Source organism: Macaca nemestrina, chromosome 16 (genome assembly GCF_043159975.1).
Source record: "Macaca nemestrina isolate mMacNem1 chromosome 16, mMacNem.hap1, whole genome shotgun sequence".
In the NCBI taxonomy this organism is placed as follows: domain Eukaryota; kingdom Metazoa; phylum Chordata; class Mammalia; order Primates; family Cercopithecidae; genus Macaca; species Macaca nemestrina.
Window position 1 is genome coordinate 95,225,419 of NC_092140.1, and position 27,766 is coordinate 95,253,184.

At 37.9% G+C, this 27,766-nt stretch overlaps 1 protein-coding gene across 4 annotated transcripts; it reads left to right on the forward strand.

Annotated features, from left to right (window-relative positions):
* Positions 1–901: 901 nt before the first annotated feature.
* On the forward strand, positions 902–27,766 carry LOC105485981 (heat shock protein family H (Hsp110) member 1). Of its 4 annotated transcripts, XM_011748615.3 has the most exons (19): positions 1,010–1,512; positions 4,119–4,176; positions 8,508–8,648; positions 9,432–9,554; positions 11,455–11,554; positions 12,662–12,795; positions 13,210–13,454; positions 14,223–14,451; positions 15,911–16,017; positions 16,274–16,407; positions 18,616–18,821; positions 20,441–20,572; positions 23,095–23,232; positions 24,092–24,217; positions 25,305–25,412; positions 25,513–25,632; positions 25,828–25,989; positions 26,869–27,025; positions 27,276–27,766. In XM_011748615.3, the coding sequence occupies exons 1-19, from the start codon at positions 1,406–1,408 to the stop codon at positions 27,302–27,304; spliced, it is 2,556 nt and encodes an 851-aa protein (XP_011746917.2). In that variant the 5' UTR covers positions 1,010–1,405; the 3' UTR covers positions 27,305–27,766. The 4 variants fall into 4 exon arrangements, with proteins under 4 accessions (XP_070937583.1, XP_011746917.2, XP_011746918.2 ...); XM_071081482.1 differs by having other exon boundaries at positions 902–1,014; positions 26,869–27,766; XM_011748616.2 differs by having other exon boundaries at positions 26,869–27,766.

Here is a 27,766-nt window from a genome sequence, read left to right on the forward strand (position 1 = left end):
AAAAGACCTGATAGTTATCAGCAACACAGTTCCACCTTTTCTTACCCTGTCTCTTCACTGAACAAACGTTTACGGGGACATCGCTTTTGAGGGAAAGAAAGAGAAACCGCTTCACATCAAACAAGAAGCAAAACTTATACACAGCACCGATTTATGACTAGGAGTGGCAGGGTAGAACAGCGTCGGCTTAAATCAGACGTATTAAAAATAAGCAGAAAGTGATACTGTGAACAGCCTGCCAAATGACGTCACAACTAAAAATCGCTTAAAAAAAACCAAAAAAACAAAAACCTGACATTTTACTCCACAAAAGATCATCCTGCTGGCTGATGAATACAAGAACACTTAACAAAACCCTTTTGCTTTTATTATAAGCGGTTTAAACTGGTGTTCCTTCTCCTAAGTCGTAACGCACCAGTTGTCCGGGTAATCCAGACAATAATAGAAGTGAATACAAAACAAACGAACAAAATGACGCTTATTGCCAGGGAACCCGCGCAAAGGCGCCAGACAGAACCCAGCCCAGCCTCTCCCGCGAGTCCCAGAAGACAAAGCCGGGTCCCAGCAAGCACTGCGACAAGGACTACACATCCCAGCATGCAAGGCGCACACTTCTCCCGGCCAGACTACGATTCCCAACATGCTCTCCGGACAGCTGGCCGGCCTCCCCACCATCCTGGTGTCTGGGGTCTCTGCAAAAATGGGGTCTCTCTCCGCCCGTTCAGCCTCCCTTTAGAGTTAAGGGTCGGGTACCACCTCCCAGTAGCAAATTGTGATTATTCCGAGTTTTGGAGTCATTCTTCGTTGCCTGTTTTATTAGGGCAGCAAAATGCCTTGGCTAGGGCGGGAGTGGGCGGAGGCAGCCTTGAGCCAATGGCACGGGAGCGGCCCTGTCGCTGCCATGGCAACGGCCGCCGTTCTCGGGGGACCGGCCGCCCATTGGGTAGAATCTTTCCAGAAGGCTCGAGAAGAAGGAAGCGGAAGTGGCACGTGGAGGGGCCGGTGGAGGCGCCGGTGAGTAAATGCCGCAGATTCTGGAAAGTTCTGATCAGTGCGATACATAAGGCTGAGGAAGTGGGACCTCCCCTTTTGGGTCGGTAGTTCAGCCCCGGCGACGGTGTGCGAGCTGCGGCAGAGGCAGGCAACCGGAGGTGCGGAGCGACCCGCGGAGACTGAGCCCGGCTTTCTCCCGGGGCTTCTCGTCTGCCAGCCGCCGCTGTCATCCGGGAGTAGGAGGAGCCTGACAGGCCGGCTGTCCGTGTGTCCTTCTGAGTGTCAGAGGAGCGGCCAGACCCCGCGGGCCGGAGCCGAACGCGGCCGGGCAGAAAGCGGCGGCAGGAGGAGCAGGCAGGCGGCCGGAGGACGTAGACCCAGACCCGAGGCGGAGGCGGACCGCGAGCCGGCCATGTCGGTGGTGGGGTTGGACGTGGGATCGCAGAGCTGCTACATCGCGGTGGCCCGGGCCGGGGGCATCGAGACCATCGCCAATGAGTTCAGCGATCGGTGCACCCCGTAAGTGGGAGCCTGCGAGGGTGGATGGGAGGAGGTTCTGGGCTCTTAGTGTGGGGACCCCAAGCTGGTTGGCTACACCGATCTCCGCCGCAAACGGAGGCGTTTGGGCAGCGGCGCATCCCTCCGTGGAACTAGGGACCAGCGACCCGGCCAGAGGAGGGATGGGGGGCTTGCCACCACGAATTGGAGAAGGGATTGTCTCAGGGATTCACGGGGGCGAGAGGAGTCCCAGAGTCGAGACACCGGGTCGTCACTTTGTGCGGGCTTCCTACTGGGGGATTTCAAAACCTCCTGGGGGTCGGGCTGCGGCAGAGCCCGCGACTACGCTCCCTTGTCTTGGCAGGCTGCAGCCTGCGCCTTTCGCGGCCGCCCCCATATCCCCACCCGGCCTTTCTGAGCTGGCTGAGCCGCCTCCAGCTTGTCCTCCTCCCTCCGCGCATATCTTTGCGCACCGCGGAGCCGGGCTGCCGGGCTTTTTCTTCCGCATTGTGAATCTCGAAATGAATTGGAAGCTTCCAGAGCTTGTGTCGCTCCTTGTCCAGTGAGCAGGCGAACTGTTGTTAGCGACCACGGAAGCAGTCCTATGAAAGATCAGGCCACCTCTTTTTACCCAGTCTCTCCGTTGCTAACATTGTTGGCCTTAATGCCCGGGATCATTGTCGAAATATGTAAACGTTCTTGTTTTTGCTCTTTGCCATTCGTGAGGAATTGTAAACCGTATTTTTAAAATTAATTTTGCACAGTGTATGTAAAAGAATAAAAATTGCATACTTCTGGGCTAGAACGCCACAAGAGAATGGATGTCGTCACTGAACTAAATATTCCGTAGGAGCCTAGGGGTGGGCAAAGGGCAACATTTTAAAAAGCAAGTTTCGTGAAGGGATATTTTCGGACGAGGATATATACAAACATATCTGCATGTGCACTGATGAAAACAAATGCTTCCATCTCAAGGCAATTACTGTACCTAGTAATTTTTTTCAAATGTCCCAAGCCCAGGATGAAAAGTGCAAAGTGAAAACATTGAATCCAAAGACAGAATGACTGGGCTAATACAATTATTTGGGTGCTGAGAACGTTTATGAAAGTTGAGTGGAAAATCTGAGACAAAAATATTTGGCAGTGTTAGTAACGTTAGCAAGACTGTTTTGAGCAACCTGCACGTCTACCGCTGCAGATATAAGTTTGTTTTTTGGTTGTGTTAAGGTTTTAAAGTTGGAGTTTGGTAAGAAAGAAAAGAGTATTTCAGGCTTTCATGCTTAGGTGCAGTTTATACTTTGTTCTGGTTGATCCAATAAAAGAAAAAGCTTTTCAGAGGAGAGTAGGAAAAAAAAAATTGTGCTATACAGTGACTACTGTGTGAAACCAAAGACAAAAAGTACAGTCCTGAAAAATGTGCACTGAGGGCAATATTGGAGTTGCCCTTAATATGTTTGTTAAACTGTAACTATGGTTGACACTATTGCATCAGCTACTAATTGCTATTTAGTACAATTAATTTGATTCTTCCCTAGGAAAATGAGTAGATCCATTCTGCAAGTCTATAGTTATTCTGAACTTACAATGATGCTCTTGATTTTGGACGGTTTCTTGTCTAGCTTCTGCTTGGACACTTCTCTGGCATTTAGGCTGCTGTTCTTTTTAACACTTGCTCAGATAATGTAGTTCGAGGATGTTTCTATTACAGCAAATTTAAACTGTAAGGTGGTACTTAATGCCCTCAGTATTTTCCTGTTCTGCTCATCTCATTTACCGTTACTCCTACCTAAGCAGGTAGGAGTAACTCACCCAAAATTAGATTATATTTGGATTAGTAATCCAGAATTAGATAACTCCTTTAATCGAAAACCTAATTCACTTACTGTCTCCTCACAAGACGTTTGAGCTTGTCTCTGCTCTGGTTACTGCGCGGTTGCATTTCCATGGTGGCTGAAAAGGTTGTCTCGCGGTTACAAGTCACCTTCCATCTCTTCAAAGCAGATTTGATGTAACTGATTAGTTACTCCTTTTCCTCGACATTTATATTGTTTTGCGGTGGTACTTGTTGTGCATCCTTTTTTTCTTTCTCCGGTAGAATCTCCCAGATGGGAACCTCTGTGCTCTTGAAACTTCAGAGGTGTAACTTGGGTTCATTTGTTTGCGTTAGCATAAAAACTTTGATTTCTAAAGAAGCAGCTGATATATCAGAACAAAAGTCGGTATGACAATGACATTTAGATGTGTACAGAGTTGGTGACTGAAAGGTAGAGTCACATCCTATTTTTTGTGAGTCATGTGTGTAGGGTCAAGTTAATAATACCATTTACATATTTAAAACATTTTCAAAGTTAATGTTCAGTTCGTAATAACTGGGAACCTGGAGGATTCCTGAGCCATGAGCAGACGTTTTTGGGGTGGTAGAACTGCCACCTAGGTTGGATTCTCACAGCAGCAGTTAAGTGGAAGCCCCCTTTGAGTATCTGATGAAAGCTATAGACTTTAAAATTGTGCTATGCTTGTTCCCTACCCCCTCATGGGTAGGACATTTATATTATAATTTTTCCCTTGTCAGTTTAAAATATCAACATTTATGCTTTTTAACATTTTTGAAATATATTTTTTTCTAGGTCAGTCATATCATTTGGATCAAAAAATAGAACAATTGGAGTTGCAGCCAAAAATCAGGTATGTTCCTTGAAAGAATTCGGATCACTTTTTAAGGGGGAGTTTTTAAAAGGAAAATCTCAGGAGACATAGAAGAGGGTAAAGTGTGCTTAAGCTTACGTATTTTTGAGTTTTAAAAATGTAATTATGGGCCGGGCGCGGTGGCTCAAGCCTGTAATCCCAGCACTTTGGGAGGCCGAGACGGGCGGATCACGAGGTCAGGAGATCGACACCATCCTGGCTGACACGGTGAAACCCCGTCTCTACTAATAAATACAAAAAACTAGCCGGGCGAGGTGGCGGCGCCTGTAGTCCCAGCTGCTCGGGAGGCTGAGGCAGGAGAATGGCGTGAACCCGGGAGGCGGAGCTTGCAGTGAGCTGAGATCCGGCCACTGCACTCCAGCCTGGGCGGCAGAGCGAGACTCCGTCTCAAAAAAAAAAAAAAAAAAAAAAAAAAAAAAAAATGTAATTATGAACCTTCAGATGATGATACTCTTTCCTTCTGTTGCCTTTGTCTTGTTTTATTAATTTAAGATCGACTTTAACTTTCTAATTTACCAACCTTCACTTTTTTTTTTTTTGAGGAGTCTCGCTCTGTTGCCCAGGCTAGAGTGCAGTGGCGCTATCTCGGCTCACTGCAACCTCCGCCTCCCAGGTTCAAGCGATTCTCCTGCCTCAGCCTCCTGAGTAGCTGGAATTACAGGCACGTGCCACCACGCCCAGCTAATTTTTGTATTTTTCGTGGAGATGGGGTTTCACCATATTGGTGAGACTGGTCTGGAACTCCTGAGCTCGTGGTCCGTCTGCCTCAGCCTCCCAAAATGCTGGGATTACAGGTGTGAGCCACCGCCCAGCCTGCCAACCTTAACTTTTAGTAACTTTTTGCTGCCTTTCATTTATCTAATTTTTAGAAATTATAAACAAGACATTTTAAGTTCGTGTGAATTTTCTCATGATACTCATTTAAGAGATTCCTTTTATAGAAGGAACTTCTAAGAAGTTACGTGTTTAAAAGCCTTTTCAGGTTACTTAGTAATTAAGGTAGGACTGGGAAAAATTTTTTTTTTTTTAATTTTACTTTAAATTCTAGGGTACATGTGCACAACGTGCAGGTTTGTTACATATGTATACACGTGCCATGTTGGTGTGCTGCACCTGTTAACTCGTCATTTACACGAGGTATTCCCCCTAATGCTATCCCTCCCCCCTCCCCCCTCCCCCCACCCATGACAGGCCCAGTGTGTGATGTTCCCCACCCTGTGTCCAAGTATTCTCATTGTTCAATTCCCACCTATGAGTGAGAACATGCGGTGTTTGGTTTTCTGTTCTTGTGATAGTTTGCTCAGCATGATGGTTTCCAGCTTCATCCATGTCCCTACAAAGGACATGAACTCATCCTTTTTTATGGCTGCATAGTATTCCATGGTGTAGATGTGCCACATTTTCTTAATCCAGTCTATCATTGATGGACATTTGGGTTGGTTCCAAGTCTTTGCTATTGTGAATAATGCCACAATAAATGTTAAGTATGCATGTGTCTTTATAGCAGCATGATTTATAATCCTTTGGGTATATACCCAGTAATGGGATGGCTGGGTCAAATGGTATTTCTAGTTCTAGATCCTTGAGGAATTGCCACACTGTCTTCCACGGTGGTTGAACTAGTTTACAGTCCCACCAACAGTGTAAAAGCATTCCTGTTTCTCCATATCCTCTCCAGCACCTGTTGTTTCCTGACTTTTTAATGATTACCATTCTAACTGGTGTGAGATGCAATCTGATTGTGGTTTTGATTTGCATTTCTCTGATGGCCAGTGATGATGAGCATTTTTTCATGTGTCTGTTGGCTGCATAAATGTCTTTTGAGTGTCTGTTTATATCCTTTGCCCACTTTTTGATGGAGTTGTTTGGTTTTTTCTTGTAAATTTGTTTAAGTTCTCTGTGGATTCTGGATATTAGCCCTTTGTCAGATGGGTAGATTGCAAACATTTTCTCCCATTCTGTAGGTTGCCTGTTCACTCTGATGATAGTTTCTTTTGCTGTGCAGAAGCTCTGTAGTTTACTTAGATCCCATTTGTCAATTTTAGCTTTTGTTGCCATTGCTTTTGGTGTTTTAGTCATGAAGTCCTCGCCCATGCCTGTGGCCTGAATGGTATTGCCTAGGTTTTCTTCTAGGGTTTTTATGGTTTTAGGTCTAACATTTAAGTCTTTAATCCATCTTGAATTGATTTTTGTATCAGGTGTAAGGAAGGGATCCAGTTTCAGCTTTCTATATATGCTAGCCAGTTTTCAGGACTGGGAGAAATTTTTGTCCTGACCTGTGCTGTTTAAGAAATACAGTAGCCATGTACTGTATTGAGTATTTGAAATGTGGCTTGTCTGAATCAAAATGTGAAGTATAAAATACACACGAGATTTTTTACTTTTTAATCAAATTGAAAAGTAAAGTATGGTATCTCATCAATTTTTTTTATTGACTACTTATTGAAGTGATAATTTTTAAAATATATTGCCCTAAGTTAATTGAAATTAATCCAATCTCACTAGTTTTTAGTGTGGCTGCTAGAAAATTTTATGTAGGTAGCTCCCCTTTATTCTGACATATAATTCTATTGAACAGCACTGATCTAGGCAGACCTCTTGGTGGAGAGAAGCAGTAAAAGATATATGAAATGCTCTTTGAGAGGCTCTTTGAAATAGAAGACATTTTTCTAAATACAGAAAATAGTATTGCTAAAAAAGAAAATTTTGGACTGTATCTTAGTACTGTATTGTATGTTACAGAATGTATTTAGTACTGACCTATTAAAAAATTAGGTCAGGTTTGAAAACAAAAATCTGTCTCTTAAAATGCTTATGTTGTAATAAGAAATTGGCACTTTATCAAACTTACGAATCTGCTTTCATTAGAAAATTCTTTCATGTTTTCCAATCCTTTGAATATGTAGGTTGGATTTAACTGTATTTCCTTTTTACATTGGAAGAGCGATATAACAAAAGGGTGAAAAAAGAAAGGAGAAATAGGCACACTCAAAATGATGTGTTCAAAAGGATAGTGGGACTTCAGTTGTAACAATCCTCTAAATGTGCCCATTGAGGATATTGATAACCTAGACCTAAAATTCTGTTGCATCTTTGTGGTTATGTGAGAAGGATCTGTTAAGACTCATATTTGACCAGTAGACTACATCTCAGTTTTAGATCATAAGGAATTTTAAGACCTAAACTCGCTTGAATTCTATGTTGTTTGAAAATTAGTACTGCCAAGCTAACTGTATTCTTCCTTTATTCAAAGAACTAGGTAAGAGAAAAAGTAAGTAGTAGACTGTTTTGGTATTTTTAAGCTAATAATTTCAGAATTCTTAGTTTTCAATCTTACAGTTATTTGTTGTTTCAAATGAGGTACATTTGAATGAAATGTGCTCTGAAGTGGGGCTTTTCGATCTAGAGTTTACCTAAAATATTTAACCAAAACTATGGATTAAAAAAACACCATCTCTTACAGCAGTTTAACAAACATGTGCACCAGTTGTGTAAGATAGCAGTTCAGTGTCTTGTTTATAAAAACCATGGCTCTCAAGTCTTCACAATATGCACATGCTGTTGAAAACATTGGGTCACTTAGAAACTTTTTGAATTACTCTTCAGTCTCCTACTTTTTGGTGTAGATAACTAGCATTTCATGCTGTTGCTAGGAACAGTAGCGATCCATGTATTTTCTGGCACAGAATGTCTATCCTGGCCACTTAGCAATTTATTAGACTATAAAAATCAACTCTTTTTTTTGAGACTGAGTTTCACTCTTGCTGCCCAAGCTAGAGTGCAATGGTGCTATCTTGACTCACTGCAACTTCTGCCTCCCAGGTTCAAGCGATTCTCCTGCCTCAGCCTCTCAGTCATGCTCAGCTATAAAAATTAACTTTTATAAACAAAATTATAATTTGACTATAGCACTACTATTCATTGGGTATAAAACTTCACAAGTTTAGTGGGGGGGAAAAGGAATGAAACAAGTGATAAAATTCTTGTGTGTTCAGAGCCTTTAGTGATAGTTTCACTGTCTTTTTATCTTACAGATTTTGAAATCTGCTTTAAAGTCTGTAGTCACACTATTTTGCCTCTTGTTCTGTCTTGCTGCTTACCTTCTGGCATTTTCTATAGGGGAAGAAAAAAGTATAAATAAAATCTGTTCATAGATGGGAAATTCAGTGAAACTGATGGGCCTCAGGGCAGCTTATGTGCACTCATAGGGTTGGTTCCGAATTGTAAAGTGACTAAATAAAATTACTGAAAGTACTGGTAGGTGGTGAAATTAGAGAAAAAAAATTAAAATCTCAAACCTCTTTTTGCAGCAAATCACTCATGCAAACAATACGGTGTCTAACTTCAAAAGATTTCATGGCCGAGCGTTCAATGACCCCTTCATTCAAAAGGAGAAGGAAAACTTAAGTTACGATTTGGTTCCATTGAAAAATGGTGGAGTTGGAATAAAGGTAATATAATTGAGCAACCTTAGATTCCTTGATAGGAGACTCCTTCATCCATCCATAGAGAAAAATACTGACTTATTAATACTTAAAAAGACGAACTTATTTGAGTTATTACTCAAATTTCTTAATTACACCAGGTGGTCTTTTTGTTTTTTATTCAGCTCTTTTTAAAGTATCGTAGAGAGATGCTAAATTGTCTGAAAATTATTCAAATGGTAGTATATATGCTATAACTTAATTTGTGTTTCTTCTGACTTTTTGGCAATTATAAAATTGAGGTTTATTTGATGTTGGGAAAAAAGTCGACATTGTGTTCATGTATCAAATAAAAGTCTGTTCTGAGACAGCCCAGTTGCAATTGTGGGGAGAGTAATAGTGTAATAACACCAGGAATCTTTTTTTAAACTTGCAGAGGTATTCCTGTCTTGTGATCAACACACAATAATATTTATCCCAGTGATTCATCTCTTCAGTTAGAGTGGAAATTTACTACCTTCTTTCATGTTTTGACTAAGACTTTGGGTGGGGTATATCTGCCCTAGCTTTCTTCCCCTCCCCTTCATCTTTAGGTAGAAGTTCTTTCTTCCTTTTTTTTTTTTCTCTTTTCCTTTCTCTCCCCCTTCTCTCTTTCCCCTTCCCTTTCTCCTCCTTTTCTTCCTTCTTTCCAAAACCACTACAACAATAAAGATTTTATGGAAGGGAATGTGTGCTAATATTTGGAAGTTAAATACTGGCATGTAGCTTCACGTACCACAATGTTTAAAACATCTTTTCCCTTCAATATAGGTGATGTACATGGGTGAAGAACATCTATTTAGTGTGGAGCAGATAACAGCCATGTTGTTGACTAAGCTGAAGGAAACTGCTGAAAACAGCCTCAAGAAACCAGTAACAGATTGTGTTATTTCAGTAAGTGTAATTCCGCAAGGCAGTGTGTGTTATTTCATTTGGCATTCTTTGTATTACTTTTAAGTATCAAATGTGTGAAAGCTGTTCTTTTACTAGAGATCATGTTCTACTGGACTGTATTAACATGTGTTCCAGAGCGTTACAAAGTAGATTTGAGTGGTATTTTTAGCCAGAAGCTGCAAAAGTTCTTGACTGGAAATCAAAATCTCATGTGAGGCTTTTTGAAAACACAGATTTTGACTGGTTCCATGTGGGAGTATTCTAATACAGTTAGTTGCTGCACTATCAGGCTTGTACATTTAACACAGGAGCTTTTCACAGGTGAAAGAATTCTACCCTTCGTTGAGAAATGAGTGCATTAGGAGTTTTAAAATGTAGCCTACCAGTAGTGACGAAAGTTACTAGTTAGACTGTCAAGGGGTACTTGAAATGAACAAAAGTCATCTTTTTTTTTGGACACCAGAAAGGTAAATTCTGCTCACCCAGATGTCTTGGGTCACTTCTTGATACGTTGTGGGGTATGCTTTTGGACTTAAATACAGCATGGTCTTTGCGCTATAGTATGAGCAATGTGGCCAACTGAGATCAGTCAGCAAGAAGCCTTTATGAATGAATGAGGCAGACGGGCTAACATTTCTCCTATTGTCCTTGCAAGATGGGAATTGTTTTAATCTCTGGCAAAATTAAAGAATTAAGTTAGAAGTCAGTGGCTTCTCCCTCCCCAGTCTCCCTTCCTTTTTTTTTTTTTTGCCACAATTTTTTTCCCCTGGTGAACTGAGAAGCTGATGGAAGAAGTGTTCTGATTTGAAAGGTGAAAGAGATCTACCTTTGCTCTTGCTTATGTCTTTCTCTCAAGCATCTACAAATATTTTGGACAACTTGGAAAAATCACTGTACTAAACTTAGGTACTTTGCACTGAAATGATTCTATGAATGTGTTGTTAGATACTTTTTTTCCTGAATAGTAGTATCCTGAAGTGCTGCACTAGGAGGCAGTCAAAAAGAATTACAGCTAGAATGGCACAAGTCAATGCTGTAAGAAACTTCAGCCCTTGAGCTGTTTTCACTCTTAGGAGAATCAAAAGGCTTTGCCAAAAAGTGATTTTGTAATCTTAACATGTTGACTGAATTAAGGAGTACCTCAGTGAACAGCAGAACTGCAAGGGTGGTGGCTGGCATATGTTAGAGTTAGCTCTTTAAGTTCCTGTAGTTTTTGCCTATAGTTTAATATTATTAAACATTAAATGTTGACCTAGTGTTATAATTTCCTAATGCCAGTAGAAACTTACGATTAGTTTGGAAGCAGATTTAATCCGCTTTAATTTCAAGTTTTCTCTTAGATTTATGTAACTTTTAATATGTCTTATGAAACTCCTGATTAATTTTTATTTCAGCTTAAACTTGGTTATAATAAAGACTATTTTGATCCTGTAATTTTGGGACAGTGTTTTCAAAAGTAGTTACTGTTTCTGAAGGTTAACGAGCTTGCAGGAAACTAAAGCCCTATTTCTGTTTTGTGACTTGGTGAGACACCTACTTAGCTGGACTGTTGTGAATTTATAAGTGGTTTGTGGCCGGGCGCGGTGGCCCACGCCTGTAATCCCAGCACTTTGGGAGGCTGAGATGGGCGGATCACGAGGTCAGGAGATCGAGACCATCCTGGCTAACACGGTGAAACCACGCCTCTACTAAAAATACAAAAATTAGCCGGGCGCGGTGGCAGGTGCCTGTAGTCCCAGCCACACGGGAGGCTGAGGCAGGAGAATGGCATGAACCTGGGAGGCGGAGCTGGGTGACAGAGCGAGACTCTGTCTCAAAAAAAAAAAATTAAGTGGTTTGTGAGGAATTTCTAAGTATATTTTGTGTTCTAGATAATTCAGAATTGTTTGTTTGTTTGTAGGTCCCCTCCTTCTTTACAGATGCTGAGAGGCGATCTGTATTAGATGCTGCACAGATTGTTGGCCTAAACTGTTTAAGACTTATGAATGACATGACAGCTGGTAAGGAAAAAGCACTTGTCGTGTAGAAGTGAATATACTATCAGAATTATGGATGTTCAGTGCTGTTACTTTCGTATAGGTACAGAAACACAGCCTATTAAAAAATCGAGTCAGATTTGAAAAAAGTCTACCTCTTACAATGCTTATGGTTAATGAGAAATTGGTACTTTATCAAACTTATGAATCTGCTTTCATTAGAGAATTTCATGTTTTTTCTTCCTTTGAAAATGTAGGTTGGATTTAACTTTGTTTCCTTACAATGCATTTATAGTTAGGAAATAAGTTTTCCCACAAGCTTAAAATTCTGGGCTTTAAAACTACCTTGGCTTACAAGTAATTGGTTTAGTGTAAAAAAAAAAAATTTATCTACTGAACTGTAGATAGATGATCACTTATCAAATATTGCTTTAAGCCTGTACTATCTGAATGTGTTACGCTAGGTATTGTGGATATACAGTGGTGATCACAGCATCTCTTCCTTGAGCTTTCATTAGTTTATTATGATTACAGATGAACAAAAAATGACTTAAGGAAAAAAGTCAGTTTTTATGCTGAAAAGTTTTACTCACATATTTGTTAGGTTTTTGGAAAACTTAAATATTGGTAAAAATACGTTCTTAGGTATACATGTTTAGAAATACAGTTTAAAGTTCAGAAGAAAAACAAACTTTAGGGTTGTTCAGCTATTTACCTCAGATCTAAAAGAAAATTGGTAGGAACTGCAGTTGCTGTAGTTGTATATTAAATTCTTAATTTTTTTGGATAAGCAGTGTCCTAGCAGGTTGTGGTTGAAATGTAAGTATTGCATAATGAGTCTGATACTCTGTGTGATATGTGGTTATGTTTCACTGTATTCACGCCATATATGTTTTGTCTAGCACATCTCCATATATTGAAAAGTGATAGAGCATTGTTCTGAAATCAGAAAGAGAGTAATAATTAATTCCAAGAAAATCAGTGTGAAGTCAGGTATAAAAGGAATGTAATGTGTTCACCTTTAATTGTTTCAAGTTAATAGTCAAGCTTCCTCCATGTGTAATTTTATGTAACAGTGAGATTCCTAAGAAAATGTGAACCGAGGAATTGAAACATACTTATTTTTTTTAGTTGCTTTGAATTACGGAATTTATAAGCAGGATCTCCCAAGCCTGGATGAGAAACCTCGGATAGTGGTTTTTGTTGATATGGGACATTCAGCTTTTCAAGTGTCTGCCTGTGCTTTCAACAAGGGAAAATTGAAGGTAAAGCCATACATTGGAACTCAGTGTCCAAAACACATTAAGTGTTGTGACTTTAAGCTACTGAGCCGCTTTACTAGGCTTTTTCTTCTTGGTAATGAAGAGTTTTATTTTAGGTAGAGATGTTAACAAGAAACGGTTGCTAAGGTTGATCTCCATAAAGATGATGTAATTGTCTTAGCATACTCTTAAGTGTTCTTGTTTCAGAAAGAAAAGGCTTTTGCAGTTATTTTCTATGTAGTCATTTAAAGGCAAAAATATCTTAGAGATTTATTCCTGACTGATTTGGATTTCATGTTATAATTTAAATATAGTCTTGAGTCTCTTAGTCTTTAATTGTTTGGGTAGTAATATTTAAGATACTAGTTAAAATGTGATTGAAAATAACCAGACTATTTGTTGTTTCGACCAAATTAGGTACTGGGAACAGCTTTTGATCCTTTCTTAGGAGGAAAAAACTTCGATGAAAAGTTAGTGGAATATTTTTGTGCAGAATTTAAAACTAAGTACAAGTTGGATGCAAAATCCAAAATACGAGCACTCCTTCGTCTGTATCAGGAGTGTGAAAAACTGAAAAAGCTAATGAGCTCTAACAGCACAGACCTTCCACTGAATATCGAATGCTTTATGAATGACAAAGATGTTTCCGGAAAGATGAACAGGTGTGTCTTGAATTCTACAGATTAATTAGATGGAACTTTTTTTGAAACTAGCCCAGGTGTCAGTTCTAGTGGGTGTCGTGAGTCTTGGCCTACATTTCAGAATTGTGCGTTACACGCCTGTGGCTGGAGATACTGTTGTTTTTATCACCACTAGCTCTAGGGGCACTTATGTGAAGAGGGCTTTTAAAAATACCTTTGCCAAGTACTCTCATGGGTCTAAGTACTACCCTCAAGTCTTCTTGGTATTTTCACTTTTTAGTATTTCTGGGCCAGTAATTGAATACTGGTTTCACAGAGATACTGTGCAGGGACTGGAAATAACCATTGAAAGTAATGAGAATCAGATCAAAACATTTAGAAGGGTTGGACCTGTTGGTACCTGCCTGTGGTCACAACTTTTCAGGAGGCTGAGGTGGGAGGATCCCTTGAGCCCAGGAGTTTGAGGCTTCAGTGAGCTATGATTGTGCCACTGCACTCAGCAAGACTGTCTCTGGGGAAAAAATTTTAGAAGTAAAATGGTGGTCATAAGCAATATAAAATGATTTATTTGAGTAATAACAGGAGAACTGATTGTCTTCCTCATTATCTTTCTGCCATGTTTGGTATATTTATCAAAGACAAAAGAGCTGTAAACTACAGTACAGCTAAACTTGGCCCCTGTGGGATCCAGGCTGTCTGAGGGGGAAAATAATGAAATTCATTGGGTTATCAAAAGTAGGACAGGATATTGGTCTTAACCTTTCTAAAAACAAGTTTTTATTTGCTAAGGTCACAATTTGAAGAACTCTGTGCTGAACTTCTGCAAAAGATAGAAGTTCCCCTTTATTCATTGATGGCACAAACTCATCTCAAAGTAGAAGATGTGAGTGCAGTTGAGATAGTTGGAGGTGCTACACGAATTCCAGCTGTGAAAGAAAGAATTGCCAAATTCTTTGGAAAAGATATTAGCACGACACTCAATGCAGATGAAGCAGTAGCCAGAGGATGTGCATTACAGGTACTTTCTCAACTCTGCTTTTGCTTGGTGTACAGTCCTTAAACAGTTTCCAGTGTATGTCATCATGGTAGGATAATAAACAGAGACCTGTGTCTAGGTAGCAGAAGGACATTTTAAACAAACCCGTAAAGCTGTAGGGAGATAAGGCCACTCAAATCTAAAAGATCCAGTGAATTTCAATTAAAAGAACTACCAAGCTGGTGTTTCTCAAGCTGAGAATCAAAAACAGGTATGATTCTGAGGATATCACAGAAAACACAGCTGAAACACTAATAAACTGTGTGGTGGTGGCAGTTGTTACTTACAAAGCACACGGGGAATTAGAATCTAATCTGATATAATAAGGAATTGATTTGGGGCAAGTTTTCAGGGTGTTAGGAGTATTAACAAATGGTATTAGAAAATAGATAACCTTCTCTTATCCCCAAATTGATTTTTAATCTGCCTATCAGATAAAAAGGCAGCCCAGAAGTGTGAAGTTAGTTTGGTGAAAAACACCAAATCTGGAAGTTATTTGGTAAAAAAGAAAATACTAGTTTATATTTAGGATATTACAGTCAAAAAAGATCTAAATAGTTTTAAATAAAGTTTCAAGTTGACATATTTGAGTTTTAAGCTAGTTAGCAGTTTTTAAAATATAAAACAGGATTCTGTAAACAAAGGTATTTAGACTGACTGCCTTTGTATACTTACAAAAGGAAGAGTAGGTAGATACTAATTATTAATGATAATCCATTGTATTATCCATCCTGTTCTATGGGGTTTTTGTTTTCGCTTTTTTCTTCATAATGGAATATGCCTCCTTTAATTAACTCTGATTCCTTCAAATGTTGGAAGTTTATATTTTCTTCAGAAGTAGAGCTAATTTTGGCCTCTCTTTTGAAGGATCCTATACTAAATGATGATTTTTTTGGGTCTATTCAGCTTGATTATCTATTTAGCTATTTTTATATGTCCTGTCTAAATAGGGATTTGTCTACCTATCTTTTGGGTGTTGCCTTTCCCAAATTTGAATTTACCATTTCTTTCTTCGTTTACACAATTATTTGAAAATCTGAACATTATGGCCCTTTTGGGGGTTTCTCAGACATTTGGAAAGCAGTGTAGACAGAACTGTTCATGTATGTATGTGTACATATTCAAAAGTGATCTTGAAATTGCTGTCAGCAAGGCATTTCTAGAAAGACCAGTCTGTTTTCCTAATCCCCATGAAACCTGTTGTTGATTAACTGTCATTATCTTAAGATATATTATTTGTCTTTGTACCTAGTAATTGGCATAGTATTTAGATGGTAAAATAAATTCTTTGTTTAGATGAAATACACTGGGAACGATTTTGGAATGTGAGTTTTTTAAAAAAAACAAAATCCTGTCCATCCATTAGAATTCAGTTTTATATTAAAAGATGACTGGAAAGTGTTCATGTGCTCATGATAATTTTATTTTATTTTTTTTTAAGTGTGCAATCCTTTCCCCGGCATTTAAAGTTAGAGAATTTTCCGTCACAGATGCAGTTCCTTTTCCAATATCTCTGGTCTGGAACCACGATTCAGAAGATACTGAAGGGTATGTAGCAGAAAATAGCATTCAGATACTCTAATGTAAAGAAGAAAAATTAACAGATGACTTCTCTAGTGGGGAGTCATTAATTTACCTGGAATCTTTCAACAACCAAATCTACCAAAATATTTCTCTCATTTTGGTATTGTAAATGATGAGATAGAATTGATAAAGATTTTAGAAAGTCTCTTTTCTGTTTGTATAGCACAGTAAGCATATTTAAGTACTTCATCTGCTGAATGCCTTTTTCTTTTCTCTCCAGTGTTCATGAAGTGTTTAGTCGAAACCATGCTGCTCCTTTCTCCAAAGTTCTCACCTTCCTGAGAAGGGGGCCTTTTGAGCTAGAAGCTTTCTATTCTGATCCCCAAGGAGTTCCATATCCAGAAGCAAAAATAGGTAAGCAGTTCATTGTGTATATTTTACTCTTTAGTTAAAGACTTAGCTTCTCATTCATTGTACAAACTTTAAAAGTTTTCTTATTCTTAGCGATGTTGAGGGGAGCATAATTCTGTGTGAAGACATTCTCCATTTAGAATAATGGTGATGGAGAAATAACTTCATTTTATTGAGTCATCTGGTCTAGAGATAGAATGACTTGGTAGTTCTGCTGTTACTTGGAGTTTTCCCGTTACTTGAAAGTATATATGTGTACATATATATATATGAACACTTTAGTATTTTCACTATTCTGATACAGTCTGTATGTAAAAGGTTATCCGTGCTTTTAATACTAAGTTTTTCTCTAGGCTAAGTGTTATTTGTAGTCTGTTACTTCTAGTTTAAAACCTGAGTCAGCGACCATTGTGAATCCACTTCTCAAGTGTACCTTTGTGTTATCTTTTCTAAAGATAAGTTTTTTTTTGGTACATATTTTGGGGGGACACTTGACACCATCCATCTACTTTTACCCATAGTAAGTCTCTTTCCCAGACCATGGGTGAAATTTGCCAATATTGCTAGGTCTTTTCAGGACACACCCTTGCCTCACACCTTTTCATAAATAAATTGTTTGAAGGAGTTGAACCTGATCAATTGTGTTTTCTTTCTTACTACTTTAAAGGCTAAAATGTTCTGACCCAGAGTTGTGGTGTATTGTTTTTAAAACAGTTTTCGTGAATTTATTGTTAGGAAAAGAAATCATTGCATGTAGACTTGTAAGATTTTGATAAATTGGAATCTGTGCATTAATTACTGTGTGGAAGATAAAATCCCAGCTTTTTGGCATGGCATCTAATTTTTCATGTTTGATTGAAACTGAAAACGTCACACATACTTGAGCGATCTTACATCCCACTTTCCAGAATAAATGCTGTTTCTTTAGATAGATGGATGTTTTGGCAAATATTTCCTCAACTACTGATTTGACAATTAAGGTGTATTCTTTCATCTTTCAGTGACATTGTAATTAAATCTGTAGCTCTGTGTGTTTATATAGACAACACTTTAAGTACTAGGCAGTTAAATCTCATTTAGAGCTTCGCACATAACAGGTTCAGAGTACTTACTTTTGACTCAGTGGTCTCTAGAGTAAAAGTACTTATTTGTGGCTATAACTTAAACCTAGCACTTGCTTCTGTAGTAAGTGCTCACTGTACTAAATCCTCAGAAGCATAGAAAAGTTAGGTAACTTTTGTAACAGGTCACACAGCCAGGATTCAAGCCCAGATAGTCTGGATTAAAGTCTACACTTTTAACCATTAGTAATGTTCTGGAACCCCATTGTATTATACATAATAATTTCAGACTTTCATACAGATTTTGGCTCACCTCCCTTATTTAAAACAGCTAAATGTTTTGATTATTTAACCAAAAGAATGGTATTCTTTAAAAGGTTATAGGATTAAAATTCAGCATGTGCTTGCTATCATTTTCCTTATGCTTTCAAACAGATTTTCATGTCTAGTTTGTGCTCACCCATCTGGAGAAGTAGGGTAGAAGGAGGCAAGAACTGCTTGTTATCAGTATCTTACACTCAGTGTTTGCCTAGTGTTAAATAAAATAGTTATAAGGGTGCCCTTATCTTTGAAAGCTTTTATGGCATACTAAGATTAATTTCAAGTATATACATTTTAAGAGGTCATAGTTATATATTAGAGGACTTCAATTTGGTAAAGACTGGGTAGAAAATTTTAAAATAGCAGTAGTTCGCAGGTGTTATTTTTTTAGCCTTTGTATTTTTCTTATCTGTCTCCTTTACACAGATAGATTTTTATTGATTTATTAAGAGACAGGTTCTCACTTTGTCACCAGGCTGAAGTGCAGTGATGTGATCACAGCTCAATGCCACCTTGAAGTCTTGGGCTCAAAGGGTCCTCCTGCCTCAGACTCCTGAGTAGCTGGGACTACAGGTGCATGCCACTGAGCTCAGCTAATTTATTATTTATTTATTTATTTTTTATTTTATTTTTTTTTTAGTAGACACGGATCTCACTATCTTGCCCAGGCTGGTCTCAAACTCTTGGGCTCAAGTGACCCACCACGGCCTCCCAAAGTGCTGGGATTACAGGCATGAACCACCTTACCTGGCCTCCTTCACAGAGATTTAGATTTAATTCTAAAATTGTGATTCTGTGATTGTTGTTGTTGTTGTTGTTGTTGTTCTAGGCCGCTTTGTAGTTCAGAATGTTTCTGCACAGAAAGATGGAGAAAAATCTAGGGTAAAAGTCAAAGTGCGTGTCAACACCCATGGCATTTTCACCATCTCTACGGCATCTATGGTGGAGAAAGTCCCAACTGAGGAGAATGAAATGTCTTCTGAAGCTGACATGGAGTGTCTGAATCAGAGACCACCAGAAAACACAGACACTGATGTAAGTTTGTGGATAAACCCTTGTGTTTGAGTAGAGTTGACTTAGTTGTAAGCTATAGGAGAAGTGGGTAGGGAAGGGTTAAAATGAATGTTTTCCTTCATAAATAATTTTGATCAGAATTTTAGGTAATGATAATAGCACTTGCCAGTTAGTGGTAGTATACAGCTTGAAATTTGGTGAATTGTGACTAAATTCTGTGTAACTTAATTTGAAGTAACTAGTATATGACAGAGTAGGTGATGTTTCATTGAGTTGGGATTTTTTTGGTTTTTTTAAGATGTAGACCACACATTGAGAAGTCGAATGTTGACTGACGTTTAAGAAACTTAAAAAACAGACTGCTACAAAAACTGTTTGAAATAGCTACCAAATATTAAAGTTTTTAAAATTGTATGACAAAATTGGCTTTGATATTTTAGAACTTGTTTTTGTTTGTACACGGTTTTCTGTATTGTGGGAGGAAGGACGAGAAGTGTCTGTGTAGCGTATAGTAAGAATTGTTATCATTAGCATGAGTGCTAGTTCCGTGTGGTCAACAGAAGAATTTTAGGAAGCTAAAGTATTACAGTAATTACAGTTTATTTCTAGGGAATAGTTAGAAATAGCTTAAGAGGGAGGCAGTGTGGTGTTTTAGTAAAGATGTGAGAAAGTGCGTTATCTAGTGATCACTGTGTTACCTTTCTAGAACGTCTAAGGAACATAAACATTCTGAACCTTAGTTTTATTCTCATCTAGAAAAATTCTAATGTACAGTAGTTGGTTAAATGATGAGTGCCATATACTTTCTCAATCTCTTTAGTGCCTTTTGGATATCAGGAATGCCTCGTTCCTAAATACTTCAGTGTCTATCTTAGAATCTTGAAGCTAAGAGAAGAAAAATATGAGAAGAGTTCAGTGTGAGCAGAAAGTAGTTAACCTAGAATATTTCCACCCTCTTCCAAAGATGGGTAAAGATCAAGCAAGCACTAATTTATTAGGGATTGAGGGCTACTGAAAAAGAAAATTAGGAAACTCTTAGGGTTCATTCTTCTTTTTCTTTACCAAATTTTTAATTAGGATTGTTAATATGTAGCATTTATTCTTTACTGGATATAGCTGCATCACAAAAATTGGGGACAGAGTGAGTCTTGGGTATCTATAAACTGAAGTGATGAATTCCGAAATAACTGATAATTGCCCATTTTATGTAACTGTTTAGTATATTGAAAATGGAGATATGTTGAGATCCATGATGGCTGCTGGTAAAATAGGTTTAGAAGCTTGTTTCTAGGAAAGAGGCCTGGAGTAATCTATTTCCAGTGCCTTAGAGAATTAATATCTGTACGAGCTTAGATGAGCTTCCTAAGGGAGAGTTCTTGATTCTTACCACATCAATTAAATGCTTACTTGTGTTATTTAACCATATTAACTGCTGTCATTCAAAGAATTTTTTACAGGTTTAGAATATCTACAGAAGTTTTCAAGTACTTTGTGTTCATTTTGTTTTTATTCAGTACCTTTTCTCCCCACCTGTTAAGATTTCAGAAATTGAGTGTACTGTCTTTGGTGCCCTATAACTTTAAAAATTTATACAAGTACACCTGCTTTCTACATCCTTTGTGCCTGGGCTTTCATTTCAGAAAAATGTCCAGCAAGACAACAGTGAAGCTGGAACACAGCCCCAGGTACAAACTGATGCTCAACAAACCTCACAGTCTCCCCCTTCACCTGAACTTACCTCAGAAGAAAACAAAATCCCAGATGCTGACAAAGTGAGTGACTCTTCTAGTTCATTCCATTAGACAATGTTGCAACATGTAATCATTATTAATGATATCATTAAATTGCAGTTTCAAGAGCAAGCACCAAATAATTTCATTCTGTGTAGGATTTTTTTCTGTTGATTTTCTATGTATTTTTCAACTAAAACCAGTTAGAGGTATTTAAGTTCAATTAAGGGAATTGAATATCCTGCTTTAAACCTAAAAGCTTCTCTTGATTAACTGCCACTCGAAGTAACAAGAGACCAATGTATACTGTTTGTTGTCTTTCAAAGAGCAGAGGTATCTTCTAATACCAAAGGCAGAACTTGATATTTCCCAGGGCTACATGATTAGTTTTCACTTGAACTAATCAGTTGATAAATACATGGGCTATAGGAGTCTAGTAAACTTCTTTCTCCTCTCAAGCCATCGGTCAAATTTAAGTAAATTAATTATGGTGGTCTGGTAATAACCAGATTGCATTTCAAGGTAATTACTTTTTTGTCCTGCTTCCACAGTAGGCATTGGAAGCTAACTTAAATAATGGTGTTGTGTCCCTTGGAAAATGACAGCTTGTAATCAGACCTTTAAGAGTCATGGTCAGATGGATATTGAAAAATTTCTGTTGTTAACAGTGAATCACCGTTATGTTATGTAGAACTTTATTATTTTCTGTACAAGGTACATGTAAATAATTAGCCTGCTCTTGGTGGTTTGGCTTCCCTTACATTCTGAGGGTAGAGTTTTTTTACCCTCAGGCAAATTACAGAATCTTTCATTGGGTCAGGATAGGTTTTTATACTATGTAAAAGTTTCCAGTTTTTAATTTTTCCGTCCCCTCATTGATCCTGGGGGCTCCAGTGTGAGCTATGGGTCCTGACTCTGATTTCTGAAAGCTGCTCTCTGTTTTCCGCTGTTAAGTTGTATGATGATGGTGGTTATTTGGAAAAATAGCTGCTTAGTTTCAACAGCACACCCCTTGACTTGGGATGAGCATACACATCAGCTCTTGCTGAGAGTCTTAGTACCTGTCTAGAACATGACATTGGGTAGGATCTCATGCTCCTTAGTTGTAGGTGTGACCACTAGTCTGAAGCCTTTTGGAGCATTATTACCCCTTTGGAGAGGGTTCCTCATCCATTCCGTGTTGAAATGCCATTTTGTGATGCTGGTTTTGTCAGTAGTTGGTTTAATTGGGTACTATCAGGTTGTCTTGTCTTGATTTAACTTCCATACATGTACTGTTATCCATTTGTTTCCTAGCATCTGTTGCTCTTGTCTTCCTAGGTGTATGTTTGATTGGATTCATTTTTCTTTCCTGTGGCTCATGCCCTCAGAGCATGCATAATATATTGAAGGGTTGTGTGCATTAGAAGGAAAGTGAGGTGTGGAGGACTGCAGGCTGACTGCCTAGTTCATCCATAGTGATACAGCTTATAGCACTTGATAGGTGATGTCTAAGGAACACTGAGATCAGTCTCTGAAACATGGGATCTAGTTCCATCTCTTTAATTTTAGGCAAGTCATTGAACTTTCTAGACCCACTTTCTTCGATAAAGTGCCTAAGATTTTAATCCATTATAACTCCTCAAAATTATCTATGGCCATGATTATTGTGCCTCATGGGCTAGTCTCGTCCCATTTTACCATCCTACCTACAGGATACATGTTTATACACTGTGGTTGTCATCTGATCTGTCATAGAACTGAGTCTGCTCATTTGTGTTCTTTGTCATTTATATTAGTAGGAACCTGCAGAAATGGAAATGCATAGCAAAGGCTTGGAAAATTGAAGGCCACAGGAGATACTTACTTCTTTAGCCCTGTATTTACATATTTTGAAAAAACTACATAAATCATTGGCATGTGTCACATCAGTCCATTTGCTACTTTAAGACTGTTATCTCTTTTTACCTTGCAAAGTTGCTTATGAGCAATGATACAATTCAAAAGTGGATAGTAAGAATAATATATGTGTGTGTGTGTATGGGGTGGAGAGAGAGATAAATACTCCAAGTTCCATAAGGAAATTTTAAAAGGCACTCATCAGTGTAGTGCTAGTTGTAATTGAAGCAGGCATAGTAGCATATAGGGCCTACAATATTATAGGAATTAAGATGATCCTAACCTGTTTTGCATTGGTTGAAGCTTATCCTTAGGTGACAGGTTCTAGAATCTATAAAGATAAGAATAATTTAGTAATTTTCACTTTTTGACTCATGGGACTTATAAGAATATTTAAAGGGGTTAGAAAGTAAAGACTTGTGAAGAAAAGCTTTAGCAGGAGAGATTGTTCAATACGAGAAGAGAAAAACATCCCGGTGAATTCCCAAAGGAAGGTATGGCATATTTAATAGCAGCCCTGATTTAAAATAGAGGGAATTAGGTGATTCTGTAGACCCTTCTAACTTTATGATTTTCAGAGATTTTATTTTTGCCCAAGTCATCAGTAAGTATGAGGAGATCTTTTTTTGTGTTTTTCCAAGTGGGTTGTTTAAAATTTTTTCCTTTTTTTTATTCCCCTTCCTAAGGCAAATGAAAAAAAAGTTGACCAGCCTCCAGAAGCTAAAAAGCCCAAAATAAAGGTGGTGAATGTCGAGCTGCCTATTGAAGCCAACTTGGTGTGGCAGTTAGGGAAAGACCTTCTTAACATGTATATTGAGACAGAGGTAAGAACTTGAATTAAATATTTTTATTTTGAAATATGTTTAGTTTCTTGGCCCTGTTACCTATGTAGATAAATGGCCATAATTCTTTCTTATCCCAAGTTTTATATAGTTTTAGGGATAGAATGAAGCCAAAACTAATGAATTTTGCAGTTTAATTTTTTTTAACAAGTTTGTTTAATTTTTTTTGTATTCATATTAGAGAGAGCTATGCGGTAGATAATTATGCTTGATATAACATGATTGGCTGAGTTCTTGTGAAAAAATTGGATGGCAGTAAATCATAACAGAGCCCAGTACAGTTGGAATTTCATGGCACACTAAATATTTCTATTAAAATACATTGTGTTTTTTAGTAGTCTGAAATTCTAGAATAATTCTAGAAATGTGAAATAATTGAGATTTGGTTTTTCCATACTGAGGTGGGAACATTGTATTTAGAAGTTTATTTAACAATAAACTGTAGTCCATGGATTTATCTTTGATTTAAAAATGTGGCAAAGTGGTGTGGCTGTTATACATTGGCCAGTATTAATCCGAATATAGACAACCATTTATATACAAGAAAACAAAATTACATTTAAGCAGTAGCTTGGTTTTTTTTTTTTTTTTTTTAAGCATTAAATATGAAGTCTCTGTAAATCTGTTACAATGTTAAAAAAATCAAACTTCAGCCTGAGTATTTAGAAAACGGAAATGTCTGTTGGGTTTGTAGGAAGATTTTGACGAGGTATAAATTGGAACTGTGTTAACACTAAAATTTGTTTTGTATCATGTTTTTTAAAACCCCAGAGTCTACACATTTAAAATTTAGTTTGAGTTAACTAGAAGACCGGAATTAACCTTTCCTGTTTCCTGACAGGGTAAGATGATAATGCAAGATAAATTGGAAAAAGAAAGGAATGATGCTAAAAATGCAGTTGAGGAATATGTGTATGAGTTCAGAGACAAGCTGTGTGGACCATATGAAAAATTTATATGTGAGCAGGTATGTTTTAGAGCTCTGTTTTTGTTCAGGTAGTCTCATATAAAGTGTTTAGTATCAAAATTGACAGTTGAGGCTTAAGCCTTTACTCAGTTAGATAACTTGAACTTTTTGGAAACAGAAAACAAAAGTAATGGAGATAGAGGCTCATTGGTGATGAGCAGTTTTATTTTGTACTAGCCTACCCCTAAAACTCTTCATTTTTACCATCTAGAAGAGAGAACCTATCAAGTATTTATGTAGAGTTCATGGCATTACTGTCATAGGGTCTAGGATAAATACAAGAAAAATCTTTGCTTTTAAAGACCTCAAATGCAGTGACACTGCTGCCTTGGTAGCTTTCCTGTCATTGTTTCATCTCATAACGTGTTCAGTCATTCCCAGAGCTTACTAAGCCCTGTTATTCCCCTTATCCCTTTTCTTGACTCCTAGTTGGTATGGCTCTGAGAAAATCCCAGAAGCACAACTATGAAAGATAGGACTTAGAAAAAAGAAACTAACTGGATAAAAATCTAGAATTTAGTTAAGTGTCATTTAAAGTGAAATTTGGAGTCTATTTTATTAATAGTTCTAAGGTCTCTGGGCTACCTTGTAACATACTTCAGTTTTAGCTCTGTCCTGACATTCTCTGAATTTCTTATGGTGGGGACTCCAAAGTTGAGATGACTGAACGAGGCAGGACCTCCCAGGGCTAGAGTAGAAGTTCATACTGTACATAAACCGGTTAGGAATGATTTTTTCGTGTGTTCAGTGATTGGCAACTTGTATAGCTTCCCCTTCAGTGTTTGATAGTTGTGTAAGTCAACAAAAAATTACTAAAACCCGGGTTTTTTTTGGAAAGAAAGAAGATAATTGCTCTTCTATAAACCACATTTCATTGTACAGATTGGGCTTCTAAGATAAATATTTTAAGTCAGTGAGGGCCATTTTCGGATGTGTCTATGTAACAAGGCAGAGAAGCCAAATCAGAGTGCCTTCCTAGATACGATTAGCCACCTAGTATGAGAATACCTCCGAGAATGCCCCTTTGTTTTGTTGTGAAAAATTCTGATGTATGAGTGCCACTAATATTGTCATATTTTGTGTTAAGGATCATCAAAATTTTTTGAGACTCCTCACAGAAACTGAAGACTGGCTGTATGAAGAAGGAGAGGACCAAGCTAAACAAGCATATGTTGACAAGTTGGAAGAATTAATGGTAGGTCGTTTTCTCCCCCTGAAAGGTGGTACTTGTGTTTTAAACCATAGACTTTAAAGTAAAATTATGATAACTATTAATTTATTACATTTTATTTTAGAAAATTGGCACTCCTGTTAAAGTTCGGTTTCAGGAAGCTGAAGAACGGCCAAAAATGTTTGAAGAACTAGGACAGAGGCTGCAGCACTATGCCAAGATAGCAGCTGACTTCAGAAATAAGGTGAGTCAGTCTTTTTGTACATAGGGAGGAAGTTAACCTAGATTTTAATAAGCTAACATTTAAGCTGGGAATCATCTAACTTTGAAATTTTGGTATTTGAGGTTAGAGGTAGATTTGAACTTCCTGGAAAGTTGGGTCAAATGAAATGTTATTGTTCAATAAATTCTATAGAATGACCATGTTATTTCTATTCAGGATGAGAAATACAACCATATTGATGAGTCTGAAATGAAAAAAGTTGAGAAGTCTGTCAATGAAGTGATGGAATGGATGAATAATGTCATGAATGCTCAGGCTAAAAAGAGTCTTGATCAGGATCCAGTTGTACGTGCTCAGGAGATTAAAATAAAAATCAAGGTGAGTGTTACTGTCTCATGTTTACTGCTGGGTTCGCTTACGGACTCAAGTTGCAGTCATTTGAACCTTCAACATAGCCATTTTTCCTATAAAGCTTTTACCTCATCCTGACCGAGACCAGCTTTCTTAGTTTATTATTCTGTCACAAAATACAGAAGACCTCATAAGTTTGTTAAATTTTCCACTTCTCCATTTATTCATTCATTTCAACAAGTGTGTTTGTTGAGCCTGGCATGTGCCGGTCCTTGTTCTCAGGATTAAACAATTCAGTGTGCAAAGTGCAGTCTCTGACCCTATGGAGCTCATCTTGTAATGGGAGGGAGGCCGGCAGTAAACAAGTCCGTGTCATCTGTCAGAGATGTTAAGTGCTATAGGGGAACAAACTAAGGAAAAAGGGCTTAGGAAATTCTAGGTCTTGTGTGTGAGGCTGGAAGGAAACTGGGAAAAGTGTTCTTCTGGAATAATGTTCAAACACAGTGAAGGTCAAGGAAAAGTGACCCTTTTAAGCACTGTCAGTTTCAAGCTATAAACTTGAATTCTAGCTCTTTCCTCACTAGTTTTCCTGATCTTGAAGTTACTTAACCTCTTTGAACCATTGTCTTCCATGAAGTGGGGATTATAATTTCTGTCTTTTAACTCTGTTGTGAGGATTGAAGGAAGTAATATATGTAAGTACATAGTCCTAACACATCATGGAAGAATATTAATACTCTCTTTTGGTCAGACTGTAAACTGTGGTTTGGGGCAAGTGTAATGAGAAAATGTAATTATTTGATGTATAATTGGAGTTGGTAGAAAAATAGTGGGTCAGGTATGTGGAGAAGCAGTTGAAAATGAACTGGATGGATCTGAGTTAATCTGATAACTATTTTCTTATAGGAATTGAACAACACATGTGAACCCGTTGTAACACAACCGAAACCAAAAATTGAATCACCCAAGCTGGAAAGAACTCCAAATGGCCCAAATATTGATAAAAAGGAAGAAGATTTAGAAGACAAAAACAATTTTGGTGCTGAACCTCCACATCAGAATGGTGAATGTTACCCTAATGAGAAAAATTCTGTTAATATGGACTTGGACTAGATAACATTAAATTGGCTTATTCCTTCAATTAATAAAATATTTTTGCCATAGTATGTGACTCTACATAACATACTGAAACTATTTATATTTTCTTTTTTAAGGATGTTTAGAAATTTTGTGTATTATATGGAAAAAGACAAAAAGCTTAAGTCTGTAGTCTTTATGATCCTAAAAGGGAAAATTGCCTTGGTAACTTTCAGATTCCTGTGGAATTGTGAATTCATACTAAGCTTTCTGTGCAGTCTCACCATTTGCATCACTGAGGATGAAACTGACTTTTGTCTTTTGGAGAAAAAAACTGTACTGCTCGTTCAAGAGGGCTGTGATTAAAATCTTTAAGCATTTGTTCCTGCCAAGGTAGTTTTCTTGCATTTTGCTCTCCATTCAGCATGTGTGTGGGTGTGGATGTTTATAAACAAGACTAAGTCTGACTTCATAAGGGCTTTCTAAAACCATTTCTGTCCAATAGAAAATGACTTTTTGCTTTGATATTAAAGATCAATGAGTAAAACAAAAGCTAGTCAAATGTGTTAGCAGCATGCAGAACAAAAACCTTAAAATTTATCTCTCACTATACAGTATATTGTCATGTGAAAGTGTGGAATGGAAGAAATGTCGATCCTGTTGTAACTGATTGTGAACACTTCTATGAGCTTTAAAATAAAGTTCATCTTATGGTGTCATTTCTAAA

Coding starts and splice junctions, on each gene's coding strand:
- LOC105485981 (XM_071081482.1), top strand. CDS start 902: ATGGCAACGGCCGCCGTTCTCGGGGGACCGGCCGCCCATTGGGTAGAA. Junction 14,452..15,910: donor CCAGAGGATGTGCATTACAG/GTACTTTCTCAA, acceptor TTTTTTTTTAAG/TGTGCAATCCTTTCCCCGGC. Junction 25,990..26,868: donor AGATTAAAATAAAAATCAAG/GTGAGTGTTACT, acceptor ATTTTCTTATAG/GAATTGAACAACACATGTGA.